Raw genomic sequence first — 20,985 nt, forward strand, 5'->3', positions numbered from 1 at the left:
ACGGCGGTGCCACGACCTCAGGTGAAACCTGCAATTGCACACACCCCTGAGGCCATTAGGCTAGCATGCACTAACACTAACGACAGCACACACTCCCATTACAATCATAATTACCGGTTTTATCACAGTGCACAACTCTCGCATGAGTGGTTGGGTCACCCCAAAACCGTCGGCGGAGCAAGTATTAAAATCGATCTGCTATTTAAGCCTGCCTGTTTGCTGTAAACTCAATTGCACGTTTTATGCCCCGGCCATTGATCTGATAGCAGTAATTACATTTTACAGCAATCATCTGTGTCTAAACGTCACATCGGTGTGTCTGAAAATGCATGGCAAGTGAAATCCGTTCATATGGAATATCGTATAATAGCATATGGTATCTGTCAATGAAGAGAGCCGACATGCAATGAATAGGGATCGAGTTGAAAAAAAAAAAAAACATATGTTAATATCCCCAGGGGATTAGCATTTTGGAAAATAAAAGCCATGAAAAACAGACCCTCATGAGCACACTTAAAAACTATCTTGACTGAAGTACCTGCAGGGCTGTGATTTGTAAAGTGCCGTTTTCCATTAGGCTAATACGCTCGTCATTGCCCAGGATTCTCTGGCCGTCGCGCTCCCATTGGATGCTCGGAAGAGGGTTGCCCATCACGTGGCACTGCAATTGGGCGGTGGTGCCTGGAACGAGCATCTGGTTGGCCGGTCCTTGGCGGATGATGGGAGGGATCCGGTCGGATGGGGCTAAGGGTGAAGCGAATGAGAGAGGCGTGGGCCACAAGAACCAAATTTGCATGTAACACCACCATATCACTCACCTCGTTCAAATAATACACAAGAGATTGTTGAAAAAGACACATTATGAATTATGCTCTTTGAGATTCCGAGAGTAACATGATGGTAAAATACAATATCATTTTGCAATATGACATATAATGACAAAAACAAATACAGCAACTAAAAAAAAGTATAAAACGTCCAGTGCTAAATTCATCTGTGCACCGATGCATTCAGCAAAAGTTAAAAAAAATTTTTTTTACCAAAAATGTAAATCACTGAATTTAACTGGCCATATGTTTCGCACTCTTACAGCCTGCCAAACAGAAAAGATCAGCAATTCATCTGATTTTAATTGACACAGGCCTCCAGATGTCATTTGATTGAGTTGTAGTGCAGCTATAAACTCTTTTTGAAATTAATGTATAATGTTATTGCATAGTGGAACTAAGCCAATTGCATTGTAACACCTTTAGCAGGCTGCGTTGTGTTATAATACAATTTAGGGGTGCTCCGATCATGATTTTTGAGGCCGATCACCGATCGCTGATCACAGAAAGCAGTATCTGCCGATACCGATCACTGATACCGATCTTTTTAAAGCCTTCTTTTTATCATTTATCACTATTTATAGTGATACTTCAATCAGGATTTTTAGACATTTATTCAGGGCCTGAATTTCATTTTTGAAAATGGGGGGAATTCCCCTCTGAGGTGACTCTTGTGAGAGGGGAAGCAGCTTTCACACAGGAGTCCGCTACTGATCCGTGGCTGTTTACCACAAACACACTTATTCCAACATTATAATCATAACATTATTTTGATTTAAAATCCAAACATTGTCACTGAAAATGCGTTTTCAGCATTGCAATTCGTTTTTTACACAGTATAGTAATACAATCTTTCACAGACATGTTTAAACACTATAAATATGAGCAACACATCATTCAATGCTCTTTACTTTTGCATTTAATTCTAGATTTATATATTAAGTTGCTCAAGCAAGAGGCAAAACATTTAAACTACTTTTCTTACGTTATCACAAACTTACCACTGACAAAAATAGTCAGCTCTACTGCCTTTCCTTTTGCACTGAAATCTTTATTACAAGCAATCCTGCGGTTCATAAAGAACTTTGTTTTCCTACATCCACGAGTGCATCTATTATTGCCTAGTTTATCTAAAAGTGCTCTTTTCCTTTAAAACTAGCCAACAAGCCATATGTGTTGACTGTGAAAGACAGTATACTTTAATTAAATGCATTTATGGTGCAATTGCTAAATTTTCGTTTTCATATGTACTGCAAACAATGTGCCGTCACTTTAATTCAGTGCTTGTATCACAGCAAAAATAGACTCGGTGCGGAAACGATCTCTGCACTGCTGCAGACACGCCGCTCCTGAACGCACTGCCGTGTGCAGTGTGAATGCTTTAATACTTCTGCAAACTGTGCTGCAAACAGAGTTATGTGAACCTGGCATTATGTGTGTGCGCTGCAAGTGTGCATGAGCACACGGTCTACAGGAGAGCGCGCGAGAGCTGAATGGTTAAACTGGCAAGAATTAAAAAGTAATGCAAAAACTTTACTTTACTTGTATAAACTTTAGTGACGATGTGACACTGCCTCGATTGTGCAAGTGACAATTCCTGTGTCAACTGTGCAGCTCGCTTATAGACAGACGCGATGTGTGGTGATTTGAAGCCATTTGCATGTTTTGAGAGAGAAAGAGAGAGCGCGCGGTGATTCACTCATGCTGTTTGTGAAATTACGTCTCACACAAGGTTTTCAAATTACTTTGTAAGTTATTTAATGAAGAAATATTGAACTTATTGAAGAGTACCTCATCTTCAGCATTATAATTATTTCACCCACGCCGGACAGAGACTGAGACATGCTGCATGTCGTGCCAAACCTCTCACGGCAGCAGAAATAGCTTGAGATCATTTTTTTGAGATCGACCTTTTAGAGATCGCAGATCTATCATACCAACGTGATTATCGGCCGATAATGATCGGTAGCCGATCAATCGGAGCACCCCTAATAAAATTATTCTGTGCTTTTAAGCTTGCTGTACAACATTTATGGGTCAATAACTGGTAAAGATGGATCTACTCTAAAGCTGTATGGTATTAAATACACAACATTTCCCCAAGAAGATTATGCAGTTTTTAGGAAATCATCAGTGGTGGAGGTGTTCAGACTAATGCTGTGCTCCATTCAAAGCTGGATGTGGTATATTCCTACTTAATGTCTCAGACTTAAAAACATTATATGTATATATATATATATATATATATATATATATATATACACACACACACACACACACACATTGTACTGTACACACACACACACACACACACACACACACACATTGTACTGTACAAAAGTACTAATAGGAGTAAAGTAATAATCCAGTGAGATTTTTGTATGCACAAGGAGTCTGACAACAGCCAGTGCTGCACACAGAGATCTGATCTCACCATCATCCAGTCCGTCTGGGATTACATGAAGAATCAGAAAAAAACAGAGACAGACTAAATCCAGAAGAACTGTGGTAACATCTCCAGGACACTTCAAGAAACCTACCTATGTGCAAGTGTACCTTGGACAAAAGCTGTTTTAAACAAAAAGGGTGGTCGCAACAAATGTTGATTTGATTTAGTTAATTGATAAATAAAATCTATTTATGACATTATTTTTAAAAGCATCCTCATTTTACAGCATTTTTACACAAGTGCCTAAAACTTTTCACAGTACTGAAGCTTTGTAGGAAGGTTTCTTCAAGCATCTTGGAGACATTGCCACAGTTCTTCTGGATTTAGTCTGCCTCCGTTTTTCTGTTTCTTCTTGTAATCCTTCATGTAAAAAAATCTCACTGTATTATTACAATTAATGGCAAAAGGAATGTTTGGAAATGTAAACTGATATTTTCTACTGACAAAAAATATATATATTTTCTGATATTTTCTACTGCTGGGAAAATTTCAACATAAATATTAAGCAGCAAATCTGTTTTCAACATTGATAATAATAAGAAATGTTTCTTGAGCAGCAAATTAGCATAATTAGAAACATTTCTGAAGGACCATATGACACTGAAGACTGGAGTAATGATGCTGAATTTAACAGAAACCAGTTATTTTAAATTGTAATATTTTACAATGATACAATAGAACTGTTTTTAATGTATTTTCAACCAAATAAATGCAGCCTTCTCTCACAAACATGAAAAAAATTTTACCAGACCAAAGCTTGGTATGGTAGTGTAATGGTTTGAAATAGCTTAAAAATATATTTTTAAATACTTTTTTTTTTTTAAATGAAAGCATAAAATCATGTAAAGCTATAAAGAAACTGTAATTTATGTAAGATTATTTCCACAGTCTACATTAATGATCATATTTATGTGACCATGTACATATACCTCTAATGTATGTAACAGCATTGAATGAAAAAAAAAGGCATTTTACTGCACTTTTCCACACAAGTAGTTGTAAATATTTTTCAGGCTGAAAGGTATGTGGCAATATAGCATGTAAAATGCACGATAATGCTTTTCAACACGGCACTCTAGAATAATTACAGTAGCCTGTGTTCTTCTACAATTTAAACACCGCCGTGTTTCCATGAATAATTTATTATTTGTTTGTCTAGAACTGAAAAACCTACTGTCTGTTGACCTAAGCGAGGAGAAAAGTCCATAGATAAATAATTGACAATTCGGTTACTTTAGCATCTTCATTTGGAAAAACAAGGACCCGGGAAAGGCAGCCTGCATCTCTGACATTTTCCTTCCACTGCGGTAAGAAAAAAAAAAGACCATAAGGTCAGAAAGAAGACGAGGGACGTATCGCTCAAACAAAACTGGGTTGTGTTTCTACATGATGTGAAATTCATAGGCACGAGTACCACGTCCTTGGGAGCAGTGACCCTGTGCCGCACATGTCTTCCATAGATCATTTCATTGTGTATCATGTAAGAACATTACAGCAAACATCAATCAGATGATGCCAACATGCCAGGGTCTTCATCCTTAGAGGCCACTACAGGCACAAGGGTTTCTGGGAAATGTGATTATATTTCATAAGTCAGATTTTTTTTTTTAGCAAACCTACAGCAGATATTGGACTCTTGGCGAAGGTTTTTCATGTACATGCGCACACACGTGAAGTACACATAACACAGTTTATCCTGTTACCAGGGAGCATGATAGAAGCGGCATATGTTCCTGGGGTTATTTGCATAGCTCGATTGTGCCCTGTCCTTTCTGATTACGTCTCCAGAGCTTCCTGCTGTTCTCCCATTTGTAGAACTCAGAAATTTTAATTTGGGGCGGCTTTGAAGACTTTTTAATTTATTTTGGTTTAGAGCAAAAAGGCTACGGTGGGCGAAGCGGCAATTTGTTCAAACGCAAACAAAAAATCTTTGTTATAAGGCCTCACACAAGCAATTCAATTACATGTACAGTTCTGGACCTTTAATGTAGTTAGATTGATATTAAAATATCAATAAACGCCAACCGCCGGTGTTTGATGTAGCTGGTGGGGGTATATGAAAGAGCAACTGTATGTGTGTGTGTGTCCAAAGCTAGTTTAAAGAATTTACTCACTGCTTTCCACCTCAAGCAGGGCTTTGGTCAAGATGCTGCCTGCCACACTGATGGCCTGACAGATGTAGTACCCAGAATCCTCGCTGTGCACATCTGTAATGGTCAGCTCTCCGCTTAACGACACGGAAAAACGGCCTGACTGTGAAGGTGGCTGACTGGGAAACAGCAGGACCTGTTCAAATCAACAAATACTGTTAAAACAACAATAACAAAAAGACTAAACATGATAAATCACATTTAAAGTTGATGATTTTTAGCTATATAGCTCAGATAGATAACTCAGAAATAGATGAACTCACAAAAGACCAATATAAAATGTATTCATTGTTTTCTTTTTTACCAAAAAATAATCACAGTCCCACCTAAATCTGATTGGACAAGTCATTTGAATAGCAGATAAAACGCCAGCATACGTCAGTTAAACTCTATACTAATGCATCAACTATAAACAGTGTTGGGCAAGTTACTCTGAAAATGTAATCAAATTACTGATTACTGATTACTCCTTTTAATAGTAATCACGTTACTGTTATGATTACTTTATTTCAAAAGTAATTAGTAATTAGTTACATTACTAGTTACGTTACTTTTTTTCTCCATGAAATTTATGAAATCCCAGCATACACGCTCCCGATAAATATTTGTTATTAAAGCATCAACATTCACAGAACACTGTTCTTTTGTTAAAAAGCCGCTTGCTAGTTTTATTTGGCAGAATGCCAATAAAGAGCGCTGCATTTATAATCTCTAAAAGACATCTCAGTTCATCGCAATCTCACAAATCTCTGTTATAACACAATAAATATATGCATAATGAATCTTTCATAATGTCTACAATTTGTGTGTTATAATGAGAGGATTCGTGAGCACGCAAATTTCAGCACTGCATTGCTCAACGCTGCAAGTATGTATTCACTTATAAACATTTTATTACCGTTATCTTATAAAAACAATAACTCATTACACACTGTATTTTTTATTTATTTAAATGTGTTTTATTTTCACCATATGAAATATGATAACCAATATTTATTCACTTTTATCATATAAACATTTTACTGCTGTTGTTTTATTAAATCAAATAATTCACTCTAGCCTGTGAGCAAACATGATTTTACCATGTTCAACACCCTTAACCACAGTAAAATACTTTAAACATGCAGCCTCTTGTGGCATATTGCTTTACTGTTCGTGACTGATACAAACTACAAATATATTAAAAAAGGATATGGGATAATCAGTCTGCTGATATAACTGATGAATGGAATTGAATAGAACATCACTATGCATTCAATGTGATACTCGGGTATAAATTTAGTTGACTGCTGAGATTCACGTCCACAAATGGGCCAAACAATAGCTGCAATATCTCAGCTGGTGTTTTAGAGAGGGGGGTCAGGAAGAATGCCAGATACACAAAAGACAAGGCCGAAGGATTTTAAGGAGTCTTCCTCCTTTAGCATGAGGCTGCAACACTGACAGCTGCCCTATTGTTCTTATTTGGCAGTGTGTGTGTCACTGTTTCATTTTTGGGGATAATCCAGTGACCCCCTCACCCCAGCCCTCTGGCTCTGACTGGACTCACCCTCATCCTCAGTTCTGTTCTATATCCACTGACCTCAAAGATCGGCCACACATGCACACACAGAAAAACAAAGAATAGACGAGAGATTAACCGGAGAAGAGTTCATGGTCTGGCGTACAGTGGATATTTGATCACCTCTGGCCTATGACACACAAAAAAAAGAAGGATGAAGGGATATAAGAAAGGATGGAGGGAGGGATATGGGAACTGGCTTCCTTCCTCCAAGTGCTTTAGAACAACCAGAGGCTTATATCTTCATTTCTTCGGCTGTGCTTTATTAATAGGGACATGAGTGTGTTATCTAGCTGGGCCCAGGGACATCTTCTATCCTCCTCTGACCCAATGAGGAGACACGAATATGAACAAGCTCCTCCAGAAATCCCAGAGTTTCTTCTAACCCGGTGAATGGCCTGTCACCAGTATCTAAACTGGCTGCAAGGCATCCTCTCTCTATTTCTTTCTCTTTGTCTGACTCTGAAACCCTTTGAAAAAAAAACTGTAGTTCTTCTTGCTTCTTATAATGTTACACTGAACAAAAAAAAAATACATTTGTTTTTTATGACCCAGGCAAATGACCTGGACATTTCATGAGATTCACCTACTGTACATACAGATTTCATAAACACACACAACACTGATTCGAGTTTAGTTATGCATGATCAGCTGTCAGATACATTGTATGTACTGTCACTTGAAATTATATGTTTGCTGTCATGTCAGCAAACATATAATTACAAGTGACAATACTCATGATTTAAAGACAGACAGTCAGACATTTGTTTTCAGAGCAAAAGTGCTTCTCGAGAAACTCATTCTCCAGGTGAGATCAGCTGAATAATGAAAAATAAATCCATCAGATTCCCAGCCTATATGGGCACTAGACTTGCCTTCCCACTCACAATCTTAGAAGTGTCACTCACAGATCCACAGTGTGCTAACATCTTGCATAATAATACATATCGAGTGACCTCAAAAAGAATTTGGACAGTCTGGTCACACATTAAAAAAAAAGTATTAGCATTACAAAAAAAAAGGTAGCAAAAAAAATAAAAAAAGCGATCGCATTACACTTTTGAAACAGTATTTAACCAACTGGTCTCAAGATGATTTTTAATGGATGTTTGGATTTTTTTCTTTACACTATCTACTATCTTATTAATTTTTATAATTTCATTTAAATATTGTAGCTTAAGTGTCAAAATATTTTGAGCCCACGTTAAAAACAACCGTAAGCTAGACTTTATTCTTTATTCTATATTTATTTTTTATTTGAATTTTCACACTCCGTTTTCTATGAATTTCAGCATGGCCAAACCCATCAGTAAGAGATTCAATTTAGTCTTTTAGTCTTTGATTTCTTTCAAAACAATACTTTGTTTTTTTTTTTACTAATATATTTAGTCACTACCCTAGAGTTTCAACCGAAAGTATTCGGCAGATACCGTGACGTGTTTTGACACTGACTGTAAGGGTTCCCCGGCGTGCATCTGTGTACTGCTGTCTCTTACCTGACTGCCTTCTTTCTGCCAGAACACAGCGGGAGGGGGATTTCCCTTCGTTCCACAAAGAAAAGTGACAGTACGGCCTTGGGCAGAGATCTGATCCCGCGGACGCACCACGATCTGAGGAGGAACTGAAGAGGAGAAAAGAAACTTATGAAGCTGCAGATCCACACACAACAAATCAAGACCCTATAGGGCCTATATGAGCTTCTGGAATGTTCTGCTATCTATATAACTCCTCCAATGTGAGACAATCCTACAGTTACACAGTCTGGCAGTTTTGTTTAGTCTAAACTTGAGTCTCCCAAGGAGAAGAACTGTGAGTGTGTTAGTACTGCTGATGGCATGCAGTAAAGCTATCATAGCTGATATTGTACATAGTGCCACATTCTGGTACCAGTTCTGCACAAGAAGATAAGGTTAGTGTAGAGTGTCTTTACTATGCAAACAGCACTCTGGAGCTATGAAGTCTAGTGAGGTCATGCAGTAACCCTCACTATATTTAGCTGAAAATATGTAACAAAACCAACACTGAACACCTTTACCCATAAACAGTCAGGATTTGCTCTGAAAAGCATGACCAAAACTAATCCACATCACATTTTAGGACTGCTTTGACACAAAGCAGGGCTTTTGAAAACTCAAGTAGGGCTATAACCAAATACATATAACTACTGAAGGCTGAGGTTTCAGTGCTGGTCTTTCTGAGCAGAGAGATGGATATAAAGAGCTTAATTATTATTAAAGTTTTTTCTTCTCTGTGCCTGCAGAGATAATTTAAAGAACATGATAGCACATCTGATGCAGTGCTGAAGAGCCCTTATCTTGTGGGGGATATGCAGGCGTATCGAGAGCAAATATACATTTATATATTAGTAATCTGGCCTCTTTCGCCTAATGTACATTTTCTGTTCATTAATGAGGGTCTGGATATAAATGAGGACCTCTCAAACTCCCAAGAGCATCATTGGGTGGCCAATGGGTTTGTCTCATCTATCTCTCAGTGGATCCATTCCTCCATCTCGTTCACTTTCTCTTTCTCAATCTCTTTGATGAGACCTTGTTGGCTTTTTTTCTGCTGCGGCTGCTTGGTTCTTGCCTTTAGTGTGAGTTTGATCAATGGTTGTTCGTGATGGATGCTAATCTGCTGGTCTTATCTGCCCTGCAGCCATCTATCTACCCAGCAACATCACAAGGCCTTGAACAGTTCCAACCCAGAACCAACACATTTTGTGTGTGTGTGTGTATACTGAATTAAATCACTTAAATCCAATTGAAATGTGTTAAAAATAATGCAATTTTTAAAATGTTCAGGGCTCGACAATAAGCACTGCCCGACGCCCCGGGGCCAGCGTGAACGACGTTCGGGACAGTAGATTTGTCACTTGCCCGATTGGGCCACTGCAGCGTCGTCACGACATTTTATCATTTGCATTTGTTTTTAAGACTTGTTAATTGAAAAAGTACGCGATTAAAACGCGATTAAAAAGCATTTGGGTGCGGAAGACAACTCCTTTCAGTACTCACTTCACACAGAACACAGCCATGCGCGAGTTGCCTGAACGGGCAAATACATACAAAACAAAAGTATGTCAAAATACCCGTCCTGGCAAGTAACTTTGTAGCTTTAACAATGATTAATCTATATTGAATGCATTTAATGAGATGCATTTAAATTAGTGTTAATACGCCAGCGCAGCTAACCAAGGAAACGCTGTATTACTGTACCATAAGCGCCACCTGCTGTCAGAGAGTGAATCTGCGTCTCATTCAGCCCACCTGCTGTTTTTGTTTCATACAGATGTTTTATGAAGCATAATTTCACAAGCTAAAGTCAGGTTATTCTGTTTTTGCTTCAGATTAATATTACAGACAGTCAAATTATACAGTCTAATATAAATCAAACATTGCACTTTTTTTCAATTCATGATTAAAATGCAGTGGTTGCCTCTAATTTCAAATGGCTATGAAAAATCAATGTGCAGTACAGAGCGAAGAATATGCTAATGTTATTTTATATGTGATTTTTCAATTTCTGTACCTGGACATCTACAAACATAAAAACCTAAAGCATCCTTTCATTTCTATTTTTGGGCTATAGGCCTATATTTAATTATACTATTACTTGTAATTTGTTCATTTGTTCTTATTTACTGGCTGTCACTTGTCTTTAATAATGTTTAAACTTTATATTTATGTTTATTTTTGGCTAGGGATTTTTGCTGTGGTATCGAAATTGAAATAGAGAATTGTAAAATCTAAATGGTATCTAAAATATTGGTGTCATATAAGCTTATTTCTTAGAATACAAGATAACATATCAAAAACAATGATAACAGCAACTATTTTATTTTTGTGGCAGGGCCAATGAAAATGTTGACAAGGGCCAGTAGAAAAAATCCTTAGCGTTGATCCCTGAATGTTGCTTGAGACCTGTGTTCAGTTTCGTTCTGAATATCTGTTTTCATACACAAGAAATGTGCCTGAATGAGGTCAAATGAACCCAGAAGAGTTAAGACTTACTAGTCGATTTGTACTCAAAAATATGTAGTCTTGCATATTTTTCCCACTTATCTGTCTTTTTTTGCGGATGGATGGATGGATGTTCAGTATATTCCACTTCCTGTCATTTCAATTCAACTTCCTGTGAGGTGTGGCCATTTCAATTCAAATTCTCACTCATCGATTGAAAGGAAGCCAATTCTTCTGTTTTGAATTGTGCCCAACCCTGATACTTTAGGAATATTAGTTCCCATATTAGTAGAGGATGCTACATGATAGATGGGGTTTGGAATTTTAGCGTCGACGGTGGAATATAGACTAAACTGATGATCAGCCTTCAGTTGTTGGAGCTGGGCTGGGCTGATGGGTATTGATTATTTCCGTGCTATTGCCCTTTATCAGATGCCTGTGAATGTGCAATGCTGTCACCTTTAACCTTCACCGGCTAATTGATTTCTCATCCTCCTTCCCACTCCTGTGCATTTCACACACGATTAGAGTGACGCGTCAGCTCTGACAACACGCATTTATACTCAAGAAGGTCTTTCTCCTTTAGCTCACCTTAAATTTCCCACTAATTCATCAAGCTGAAGGGTTGATAGCGTTTGTACCTTCCCTACTAATGCGCCTAACAAACTGAACTCTATTTGTCTCACGATCAACCTCAATCACTCTTTTATTTCACCCCACCCCACTGGCTTAGTCTCTCCTTATTCTATTTCTTTTTGTCTCTTTCATTACAAAAGTTAAATACAATCCAAAAGATGCAATCTGCATCAATGCAGCTGTCTCAGATCAATTTTCTGATTGGCTCCCTGCCTGCCTGCTGGCTTTTTCTCGTAGACTCTGTCGTTGAACGTAGGTTGCATCACAGCTTGGAGGCGACAGGCATGTTGAAACAGAACAAGGCCCAATAGGGAGCCTGGCCACAGAGGTCATTGAGGTTGCTGTTCAGAGGTCAAGCAGGAGCCATATCGCTGACCCTGGAGGTCATATCTGAAACACATCCCTTGTCGCTATAATTTGGGACACTAGTATAGAGAGACCTCAAAGCAAACTGGAGAGGTAATGATACCAATTTCCAATTCCCTTTGCATTATTGACTGTATTTCTAACCTGGGCTGAAGCAAGGACTGAAATATTGACTTAATGATATGTAATACTTCTCTCTCAAAATATACAAAAATGAATATATATGACTGTGAATATATATGGGGGAAATGAGATGTTACTGAAACACACGCTGTCTCAAGGGATTTCACTCTAAAAATATGTAGCAACAAGAAGTGAAAGCAACTAACAGAATGTGCCTTAGGCTGTGTTAAATAATTACCAGTTAAAACAACATTACAGAAACAGCATGGAGTTTTGAGAGAATGGAGGTGTCATATGCATGCTAATGTGGTATGACAGGGAGAAGATTTAGGGAAAGGATTTAAAAATATACATAATACCTCTACCACCACCAAAAAGGCCACGCTTTTCAAAGACAAATCAAGTGGATGAGAATGCCAGCTCTTTGAAATATGGGCCAAATAATATATATAATATAATAAAAATAATAACTTTGCAAATGAATATATATATATATATACAGTGGGTACGGAAAGTATTCAGACCCTCTTAAATTTTTCACTCTTTGTTATATTGCAGCCATTTGCTAAAATCATTTAAGTACATTTTTTTTCCCCATATTGACAGAAAAACACAGAATTGTTGACATTTTTGCAGATTTATTAAAAAAGAAAAACTGAAATATCACATGGTCCTAAGTATTCAGACCCTTTGCTCAGTATTTAGTAGAAGCACCCTTTTGATCTAATACAGCCATGAGTCTTTTTGGGAAAGATGCAACAAGTTTGTCACACCTGGATTTGGGGATCCTCTGCCATCCCTCCTTGCAGATCCTCTCCAGTTCGGTCAGGTTGGATGGTAAACGTTGGTGAACAGCCATTTTTAGGTCTCTCCAGAGATGCTCAATTGGGTTTAAGTCAGGGCTCTGCTCGCTCTCTCTCTCTCTCTCTCTATATATATAAAACAACAATGCTACAACTATTACTACTACTACTACTAATAGAAGTACCATATTTTCAGTTAAATAAAAAAAAATATTGATATTTTCAAGTACTGAATAAAATACACAGAAATTAATACTTTAAGTAAGGGCACAATAAATTGATCAAAAGTGTAATGATAATAATAATAATAACAAAATAATGTTACAAAAATAATAATGTTAACAAAATAATATTTATAAAATTGGTTGTTGTTAATATTATTGCCAGGGATAAAAATTCATAAAGTCAACTGTGATTTCCTAGTTTAAGTCTCTTCTTCAAAATGGCACAGATGATAGAAACAATAACATAAACAAATATTTACTACTGCTACTATAATAATAATACTAGTAATACTAACTTTATTTTATTATTAAATTATTATCAGGGATAAACATTCATTTATCTTCTAAAGTTAGATAGGGAGAGAAAAAACATAACTGCTCAGCCATAAAATCAACTACAACTATTCCAAATTATAGATAGAATGCCATCTGTTAAGATATCTATAAGTCTTTCTGGACATCTCTTCCTCGAAGTATCACAGATGGTGTATTTAACAGAATAGCAGTAGACAGAGCTGTGAAGGTGCCACACTGGCTGGCTGGCTAGTGACAGGTCAAAAGTGTCAGCCACTCACATAGGCTAAACAAAAGTGCTGAAGCTAAAAATTATTCATGGAACTTCATTTCCTCCCAAGATGGACCACAACACGCGCAAGGATCCGACACCTTCACGCTCCCTCTGGGAGAGTTAGTGGTTAGTGAATACACAGCCACAAACTCATAAGCAGATTCATCGCCAACAAAACGTGTCTTCAAACATTGCGTCTATCCCCAGAGGGACTTGCCATGACAGGCAGTTGTCAGCGTCGAACAGTGAAGCAGACAGAAAGTGTGGAAGGGCCATGCTTCAGTGCTCAGCGCTGCAATTAAACCCCCCTACACGCAATTAATACAGTCTTTAGAGTGTAACCGATTAAACGCTTTACAGCATTGCAGGTTATCTACACCAATACAGGGCATATGTTTTCAATGCCTAGCTGAGCAGCCGTTTCTGTCCGGCAATACCTGCCAAATTCATACGCTGTATATTTACTGCATAATCAAAACGAGAGCGTCATCTGCATAAATGTGGTTTCTCAGAGAGCTTGTGCTGTTTTAAATACTCCCCCTTGAGGATACAGTAATATGCATGGGCTAAGATCAGTCCTGTCAGAGTTTGGAATAGGACCCACTTTTTTTTAGGACAGCTTAAAATGAGCACAGTTGGAGAAGCGCCTCAGTGCATTGGGATTAATCTGGTGTAAATCACTGCTACATGGGTTTATTTCATATTTATTGTCTCAGCTCTTAGACATGCAAATGAAGAGGGCAGTTGAGGAAACATGCCGTGGATTATTTCATGACGCTGTGCAAATGATGAAACGAATCCATCATCTTCAGTGGAAAGAAGACAGAATCTCTTCCTGTTTCTCCCTCGTACAGAGTCTAACTAATCTAACCCAGTGTGTATTAAACGTCTGGCTTTTCAACTGAATACAGAATGTTCTGACATACTTATCTGGCTTAGAAGCCTAAAACTAAGTTAATTTTATAACTGTTGCAAAACCCAAAATCTAGCTTTTCACTGTCTACATAGGCATCTACTTTTAAGAATGTGAAAAACTCAAGTTGATTTCAATAGTCTAGCATGTTGCTAACAACTTGATGCTCTGATAGGCACAAAGAAATTGCATAGACACAAATATTAAGTATTTTATTTTCAATTAGATAACCTCTTTTGTATTGATATTTTCCAGTACTGAATAAAATACACTTGAAAAGGCTAATTACAATGCTTTCTGGGATTGCCTTGTACACTAATGTTCAGAAGAAATTAATACTTGTTTTTAAGAAATTAATACTTTTTTAAAGCAAGGACATGTTAAATTGATCAAAAGTGAAAGACTTTTACATTGATGCAAAAAAATTATATTTCATATAAATTCTTTCTATTATATTTATTAATGAATAAATGTATCACAGTTTCCACAAAACTATTAAACAGCATTTATCAATATTTTCAACATTGATAATAATAAGAATTGTTATTTGAGCACCAAATCAGCATATTAAAATGATCTCTGAAGGATCATGTAACACTGAAGTATGGAGTAACTGCTGCTGAAAATTCAGCATTTCCTAAAAAATTAATAAATTACATTTTAATATATATTAAAATAGGAAACAGCAAAGCCAACTCAAATTATAATAATTATAATATTATAATTATAATAATAGCATTCAATTCTAAACTACTATTTTTACTGTATTTTTGCTCAAATAAATGCAGCCTTCGTAAGCATAAAAGACATGATGGATGACCCCTTTAATAGTGAGAATTGGTCCCTATACTAAAGTGTTACCAAATCATCAAATTCTACAGAGAATCTTCCTAAAACTGGAAATATGTTTTTTATTTTTTAAAGACTTGCCTTGAGCTATTTATAACAAATCTCTGAGCAATACAATTTTCCTTTAGGTACTGTTTGCAACAGCTTTGACATTGACTTCTTTGCCTAAAAATGTTGCCTAGGTGGGCAGCTCACTAGGTTTTGTATGATATTCTTTGTCAGGCTAAACAAAAAAATACCACAAAAACTGTTTGAGTAGCTCTAAAAGTAAATTTCCCAAACTTCCATTTAAATGTAACTCATCCAAGACACAACTAACAAAAGGGAAAATAAAAGCACCAAAGACTCAAGTCGGGTTGTATGAAAACTACCACCCTGCAGGGAACGGTTTCCTTTTACCCCCTTTAAAAAAAAGAGTAGTACGCCCTTGCTTGCCTCTGAAAACATGTTCTTTCTTTCATTCTGTCTGTCTGTCTGTCGGTCTGTCTGGCTAACACTGAAGTGCTCCGTCAGCATCAGATATAGTTGTTCCCACTTGTGAAAAAGCAGTGTTTTTCCTTGACAGAAATAACATATCTGGTCATTACTTCTCGGTCACATGTACTCCTCATTGTGCCTTAAGTTAAATACAGCTCTCGCAAGAAAAACAAAGTAAGTGGTATAAAATTTGATTTCTAAAAAAGCCAAAAGTGAGAGTGTTTATTTTATGCTATTTATGAACACTTTTAAGGGTAAAACGATTGTAGGCTTGGTGACTCCGCAGGGCTTCAAAGCCAAACCCAAGAGGTTTCTGCTGACAATATGGAGTTGTTTTAACTAACTGACCGGCCCACACAGCACAAAACCATTGCGGAAAAAAATCAGTTCCAGATCCCTCAGATCTTCTAGACCTCACATCCACTGATGCATTATGGGCACTACAGCGGTAATGTTCAAGCTTTGGAGCAGACGACCTCTTATTCAGTGTCTCTGTAATTTGATCACGCTTTTCTCATAGTCTGGAGTGAAAGGACAGAGGTCACTCCTGCACTGCGCTAGATAATGAATTTGTAACTCTCCTCAGTAAAGAACATCAAGAGCAGTCAAAAGACAGTCACACTTCAAAAAGCCTCTGAAGTTTCAAATATCTGCATTTTCTATATCATTTGAAAACCAGTATCACTGCTCAGCGTATCTGAGTTAATGAGCTGCACTAGAATAGACACTCATTACTTCTGTATGTAGAGGGATAGTTCAATAGGGTTCCCAATAGGGTTCAGTGTTGTTTTGGACCACATTGATTTTCACTTAATGGACAAAAACAGTTTTTTCAAAATGCCTTCTTTTGTGTTTTGCAGAAGAAGGACATGACATGATGACATGAGGGTGAATAAATAACAATTTTCATATTTGTGAACCGTCCCTTTAAGTAGAATACTTAGGCACAAATTAATGGCCAGCGCAGGGTCTTAACCCTGTCACAAGCAATCACAGCCTCCAAAACATGTGACGCACAACCACACGCATGCGGAGAAATGAAATGGAATGGTACTTACGAGATGGGCCCACTATAATGGAGGTGAGGGTGGAGAGAGAGAGAGAGACAAAAAAAATGGATAAAAATGAGATGAGTGGACTGGAAAGTTGGATTTTGTTTTGTATTTAGAACATGAAAGAAAAAAATAGTCTGACTGATTAATGAAACTCAAGTGGGATGAAACAACAACAGGAGGCAGTGACAGGAAAAGGAGATGAGGAGGAAGTGATGGGAGAAACTAAATGATGTTTCGTCCATGTCATGTTGGAATTACCATAATTACAAGATGACTCTGAGCTGTTGACATCCTTGGACTCACAAAAATATTTGTTTCTATGACAACACTCATAACGCTATGCATGTGCACTTTTGTGGTTGATGGAATATGTTTAATTTTTAAAAACACTTCCATATATAAACATAATACTTATTATAAATACTTTCATATGTTAATACACTGAACAAAATTATAAACGCAACACTTTTGTTTTTGCCCCCATTTGTCATGAGCTGAACTCAAAGATCTAAGACTTTTTCTATGTACACAAAAGGCCTATTTCTCTCAAATATTGTTCACAGATCTGTCTAAATCTGTGTTAGTGAGCACTTCTCCTTTACCGAGATAATCCATCCACCTCACAGGTGTGGCATATCAAGATGCTGATTAGACAGCATGATTATTGCACAGGTGTGCCTTAGGCTGGCCACAATAAAAGGCCACTCTAAAATGTGCAGTTTTATCACACAGAACAATGCCACAGATGTCGCAAGTTTTGAGGGAGCGCGCAATTGGCATGCTGACTGCAGGAATGTCCACCAGAGCTGTTGCCCGTGAATTGAATGTTCATTTCTCTACCATAAGCCGTCTCCAACGGCGTTTCAGAGAATTTGGCAGTACATCCAACCGGCCTCTCAACCGTAACCACACCAGCCCAGGACCTCCACATTCAGCATCTTCACCTCCAAGATCGTCTGAGACCAGCCACCCGGACAGCTGCTGCCTACAATCGGTTTGTATAACCAAAGAATTTCTGCACAAACTGTCAGAAACCGCTCATCTGCATGTTCGTCGTCCTCATCGGGGTCTCGACCTGACTGCAGTTCATCGTCGTAACCGACTTGAGTGGGCAAATGCTCACATTCAATGGCATTTTATTGATGGCATTTTGAATGCACAGACATACCGTGACGAGATCCTGAGGCCCATTGTTGTGCCATTCATCCACGACCATCACCTCATGTTGTAGCATGATAATGCACGGCCCCATGTTGCAAGGATCTGTACACAATTCCTGGAAGCTGAAAACATCCCAGTTCTTGCATGGCCAGCATACTCACCGGACATGTCATCCATCATGTTTGGGATGCTCTGGATAGGCGTATACAACAGCGTGTTGAAGTTCCTGCCAATATCCAGCAACTTCACACAGCCATTGAAGAGGAGTGGACCAACATTCCACAGGCCACAGGCAAAAACAAAAGTGTTGCGTTTATAATTTTGTTCAGTGTATAATACTTACTAAAATACTTAAATATAATATCATATATAATACATATAATACAATAATTTAATTTTTTATTTGACATTATATTTGCAATCTATTATTTTTTACAAAATCCTGAAGATCAAAGCACACAATAAGCAACACTGGTTACAATAAAAATGTAGATGTTTGTAAGTACTTTCAACTTTCAACTCAATTATACAGCCATTTTGGTTGTTTCTACATGATATTAAAATAAATAAAAAAGTGTAGAAGTCAGAGCTTTCAAAGCAAAATAACAACTAGTAATTTTGAGTTTCGACAAAAACATGAACAGTTTCGCAGTTGGAAAACTCAAAACTATGCTAATTCCAACATGACATGAACAAGAATGAACTCATGTTATAGATTCCTTCTGTCTGACAGTGAAGCCTATAATGTTTCTACAAAGCTGTACTAATAATATTTCCGTTTCACTCACACGTTGAATCATCTTCCATCAGCTGTCAGGTGAAATCATTCACAGCAAGTGTGCTGCTATAAACATCTATTAAGTGTGTGGAATATTCTTAATGCGTGCATGTTCCCAAGCCCACAGTCATGTTTTATGAAGCAAGATATGCCTGTAACCAGATGGAATTATGTTAATCGCATCTGGCAGCTTTAAAGAAATGGCTGTTGCCATAGCACTTCACTCCTGTAATCAGCAAAATGCAAGGCCAGCATGTGTGTGTGGGTTCGGGCTAATACAATTCAGACTCGGTTGAGTGTGTGTGAGAAAGATGCTATAGTCAGAGAGAAGAATATAATAGAATTATTGTCAAATCCGTCAGATGTGCTGCTGTGTGGACGTGTATATGCATGTGTATGTGTGTGTGTGTGTGTGTGTGTGTGTGTGTGTGTGAGTGTGTTTGAGAGAGAGTTACTGAGCTAAGCAGCATTTGTGCATCTGCACAGTTGTTGTAACTCACCGTGGACCTGAAGTGTTCCGGATGCTTCGGCTTTGCCCACGCTGTTCTCCGATAAACAGGTGTACGAGCCTTCATCTTCAGCCTTCACCTGAGTAAGACGCAGGCTGTTTTCGGCACGGATCTCAAACCTGCCAGGAAATACACACATACACACACAACAAGTTATTGACTAGTTTTTGCCTATAAACTGAGTCCCACCGTTCTCCGTCAGCTATATCAGCAAAGTTTCGCTATATTGGATTTTAGTGCTGTAACACTTCAGTGTGATTGACATCTGCTGCTAACAGTGTTCCATGAGATTTTAACTTTTATATACATATATTTAACTTTTATATACTATTTCCCAAAATAATTAATAAAAATATATAGAAGTAAAAAATATAAAATATATTAAGTAATGATTTGCTATATATATATATATATATATATATATATATATATATATATAAATAAATATATATATATAAACAATATTAAACATTTTAATTGAATTCTTTTATCAAATTATATTTATATAATATTTATATAATACATTAAAATGATTATTATTAGTAGTAGTATTACTAGCATTATGCATATATTCAATATAAAATAATTAGTAATTGTTTTTTTTTTATTCATTAATTTTTGTCTTTTATCACATTGCTGAAGCCACCATTTTATTGCTTGTGATTGAGTCTCACCTTCCCCGAGGCAGTTCTCCTTCCTCTTTCCTCCAGCGTATGGTGGGAGTGGGGTCTCCCTGAACCTCACACTGAAAATCCACTGTGTCATCGGCAAGGACCACCTGATTCACAGGTCTGCGTACAAACATGGGCCGCTCTACCGGAGAAAGAATTTCCAGAGACATCAATGTGAGAGAGAAAGAGAGAAAATGAAAGATACAGCATAAAGTAGAATTACAAACCTACCAAACACTACAAGCTCAGCAGGGTCACTGTCCTTCTCTCCAACCATATTAGTGCCGACACACACATACATTCCTGCATCGCTCTTCCTTGTGTTTGAGATCATCAGCTTTCCTCCACGGATCTGTAAGAGAAAAGCACACCAAGATCTGTCAGGGGTACGCATTTATAAAACATCTAAGAGAAAAAGACACTAAAAACTGAGTTGGTCCCCATAGGAAGTCAAACATGCTGTGATGTTTTATGAACATGGTTTCTGGGCTCTGGAAAAACGTAAATACTAAAGCAAAAGCCAGTTTGGTTGTTTATGAAACACTTGACACAGAGAGGACGGCCAAACTGATACATTTAGTAAAAGTGCTTTAATAACCCATTTAGTCGAGTGGCTGATAAGAGAGTCATAGAACGGACAAAAAGAAAGAGAGACACACAAACAAAGGGACGGTGTTGTAATGTTGAGAGAACACAGAGAGATATAGAAATATAAATTCCTATTTTTTAGTTTGTGCATGTTTTTTTTTAGTTATTAAGAGTAATGTCCTCTCTGAAATTCTTCCTTTGTTTTTCAAAATGTTACCATACATATGTTTTTGCTTCTATTCAAAACTGATTTGTTTCCACGCTTTGTCAATATTAGATGGAAAAAAATAATAAAGTACATTGAAATTGAGATTC

The 20,985-nt window shown here is 37.4% G+C and overlaps 1 protein-coding gene across 7 annotated transcripts in view; it reads right to left on the bottom strand.

Moving 5' to 3' along the window:
• The window catches only part of LOC107577175 (roundabout homolog 2-like), a 78,122-nt gene that overhangs the window by 19,018 nt on the left and 38,119 nt on the right, over positions 1-20,985 (bottom strand). For 4 of the 7 annotated variants that reach the window (XM_016263295.1, XM_016263316.1, XM_016263284.1 and 1 more), the window contains exons 4-10: positions 20,314-20,434; positions 20,086-20,224; positions 19,403-19,530; positions 16,967-16,978; positions 8,484-8,608; positions 5,391-5,562; positions 539-744 (exon numbers count right to left, since the gene is read on the bottom strand). In XM_016263295.1, coding sequence (XP_016118781.1) covers positions 539-744; positions 5,391-5,562; positions 8,484-8,608; positions 16,967-16,978; positions 19,403-19,530; positions 20,086-20,224; positions 20,314-20,434 — 903 coding nt within the window. The remainder of the gene's footprint in view (positions 1-538; positions 745-5,390; positions 5,563-8,483; positions 8,609-16,966; positions 16,979-19,402; positions 19,531-20,085; positions 20,225-20,313; positions 20,435-20,985) is intronic. The other 3 variants (XM_016263310.1, XM_016263302.1, XM_016263291.1) reach the window with 1 other exon arrangement.

This window comes from Sinocyclocheilus grahami, unplaced genomic scaffold (genome assembly GCF_001515645.1).
Source record: "Sinocyclocheilus grahami isolate Dianchi unplaced genomic scaffold, SAMN03320097.WGS_v1.1 scaffold32.1, whole genome shotgun sequence".
In the NCBI taxonomy this organism is placed as follows: Eukaryota; Metazoa; Chordata; class Actinopteri; order Cypriniformes; family Cyprinidae; genus Sinocyclocheilus; species Sinocyclocheilus grahami.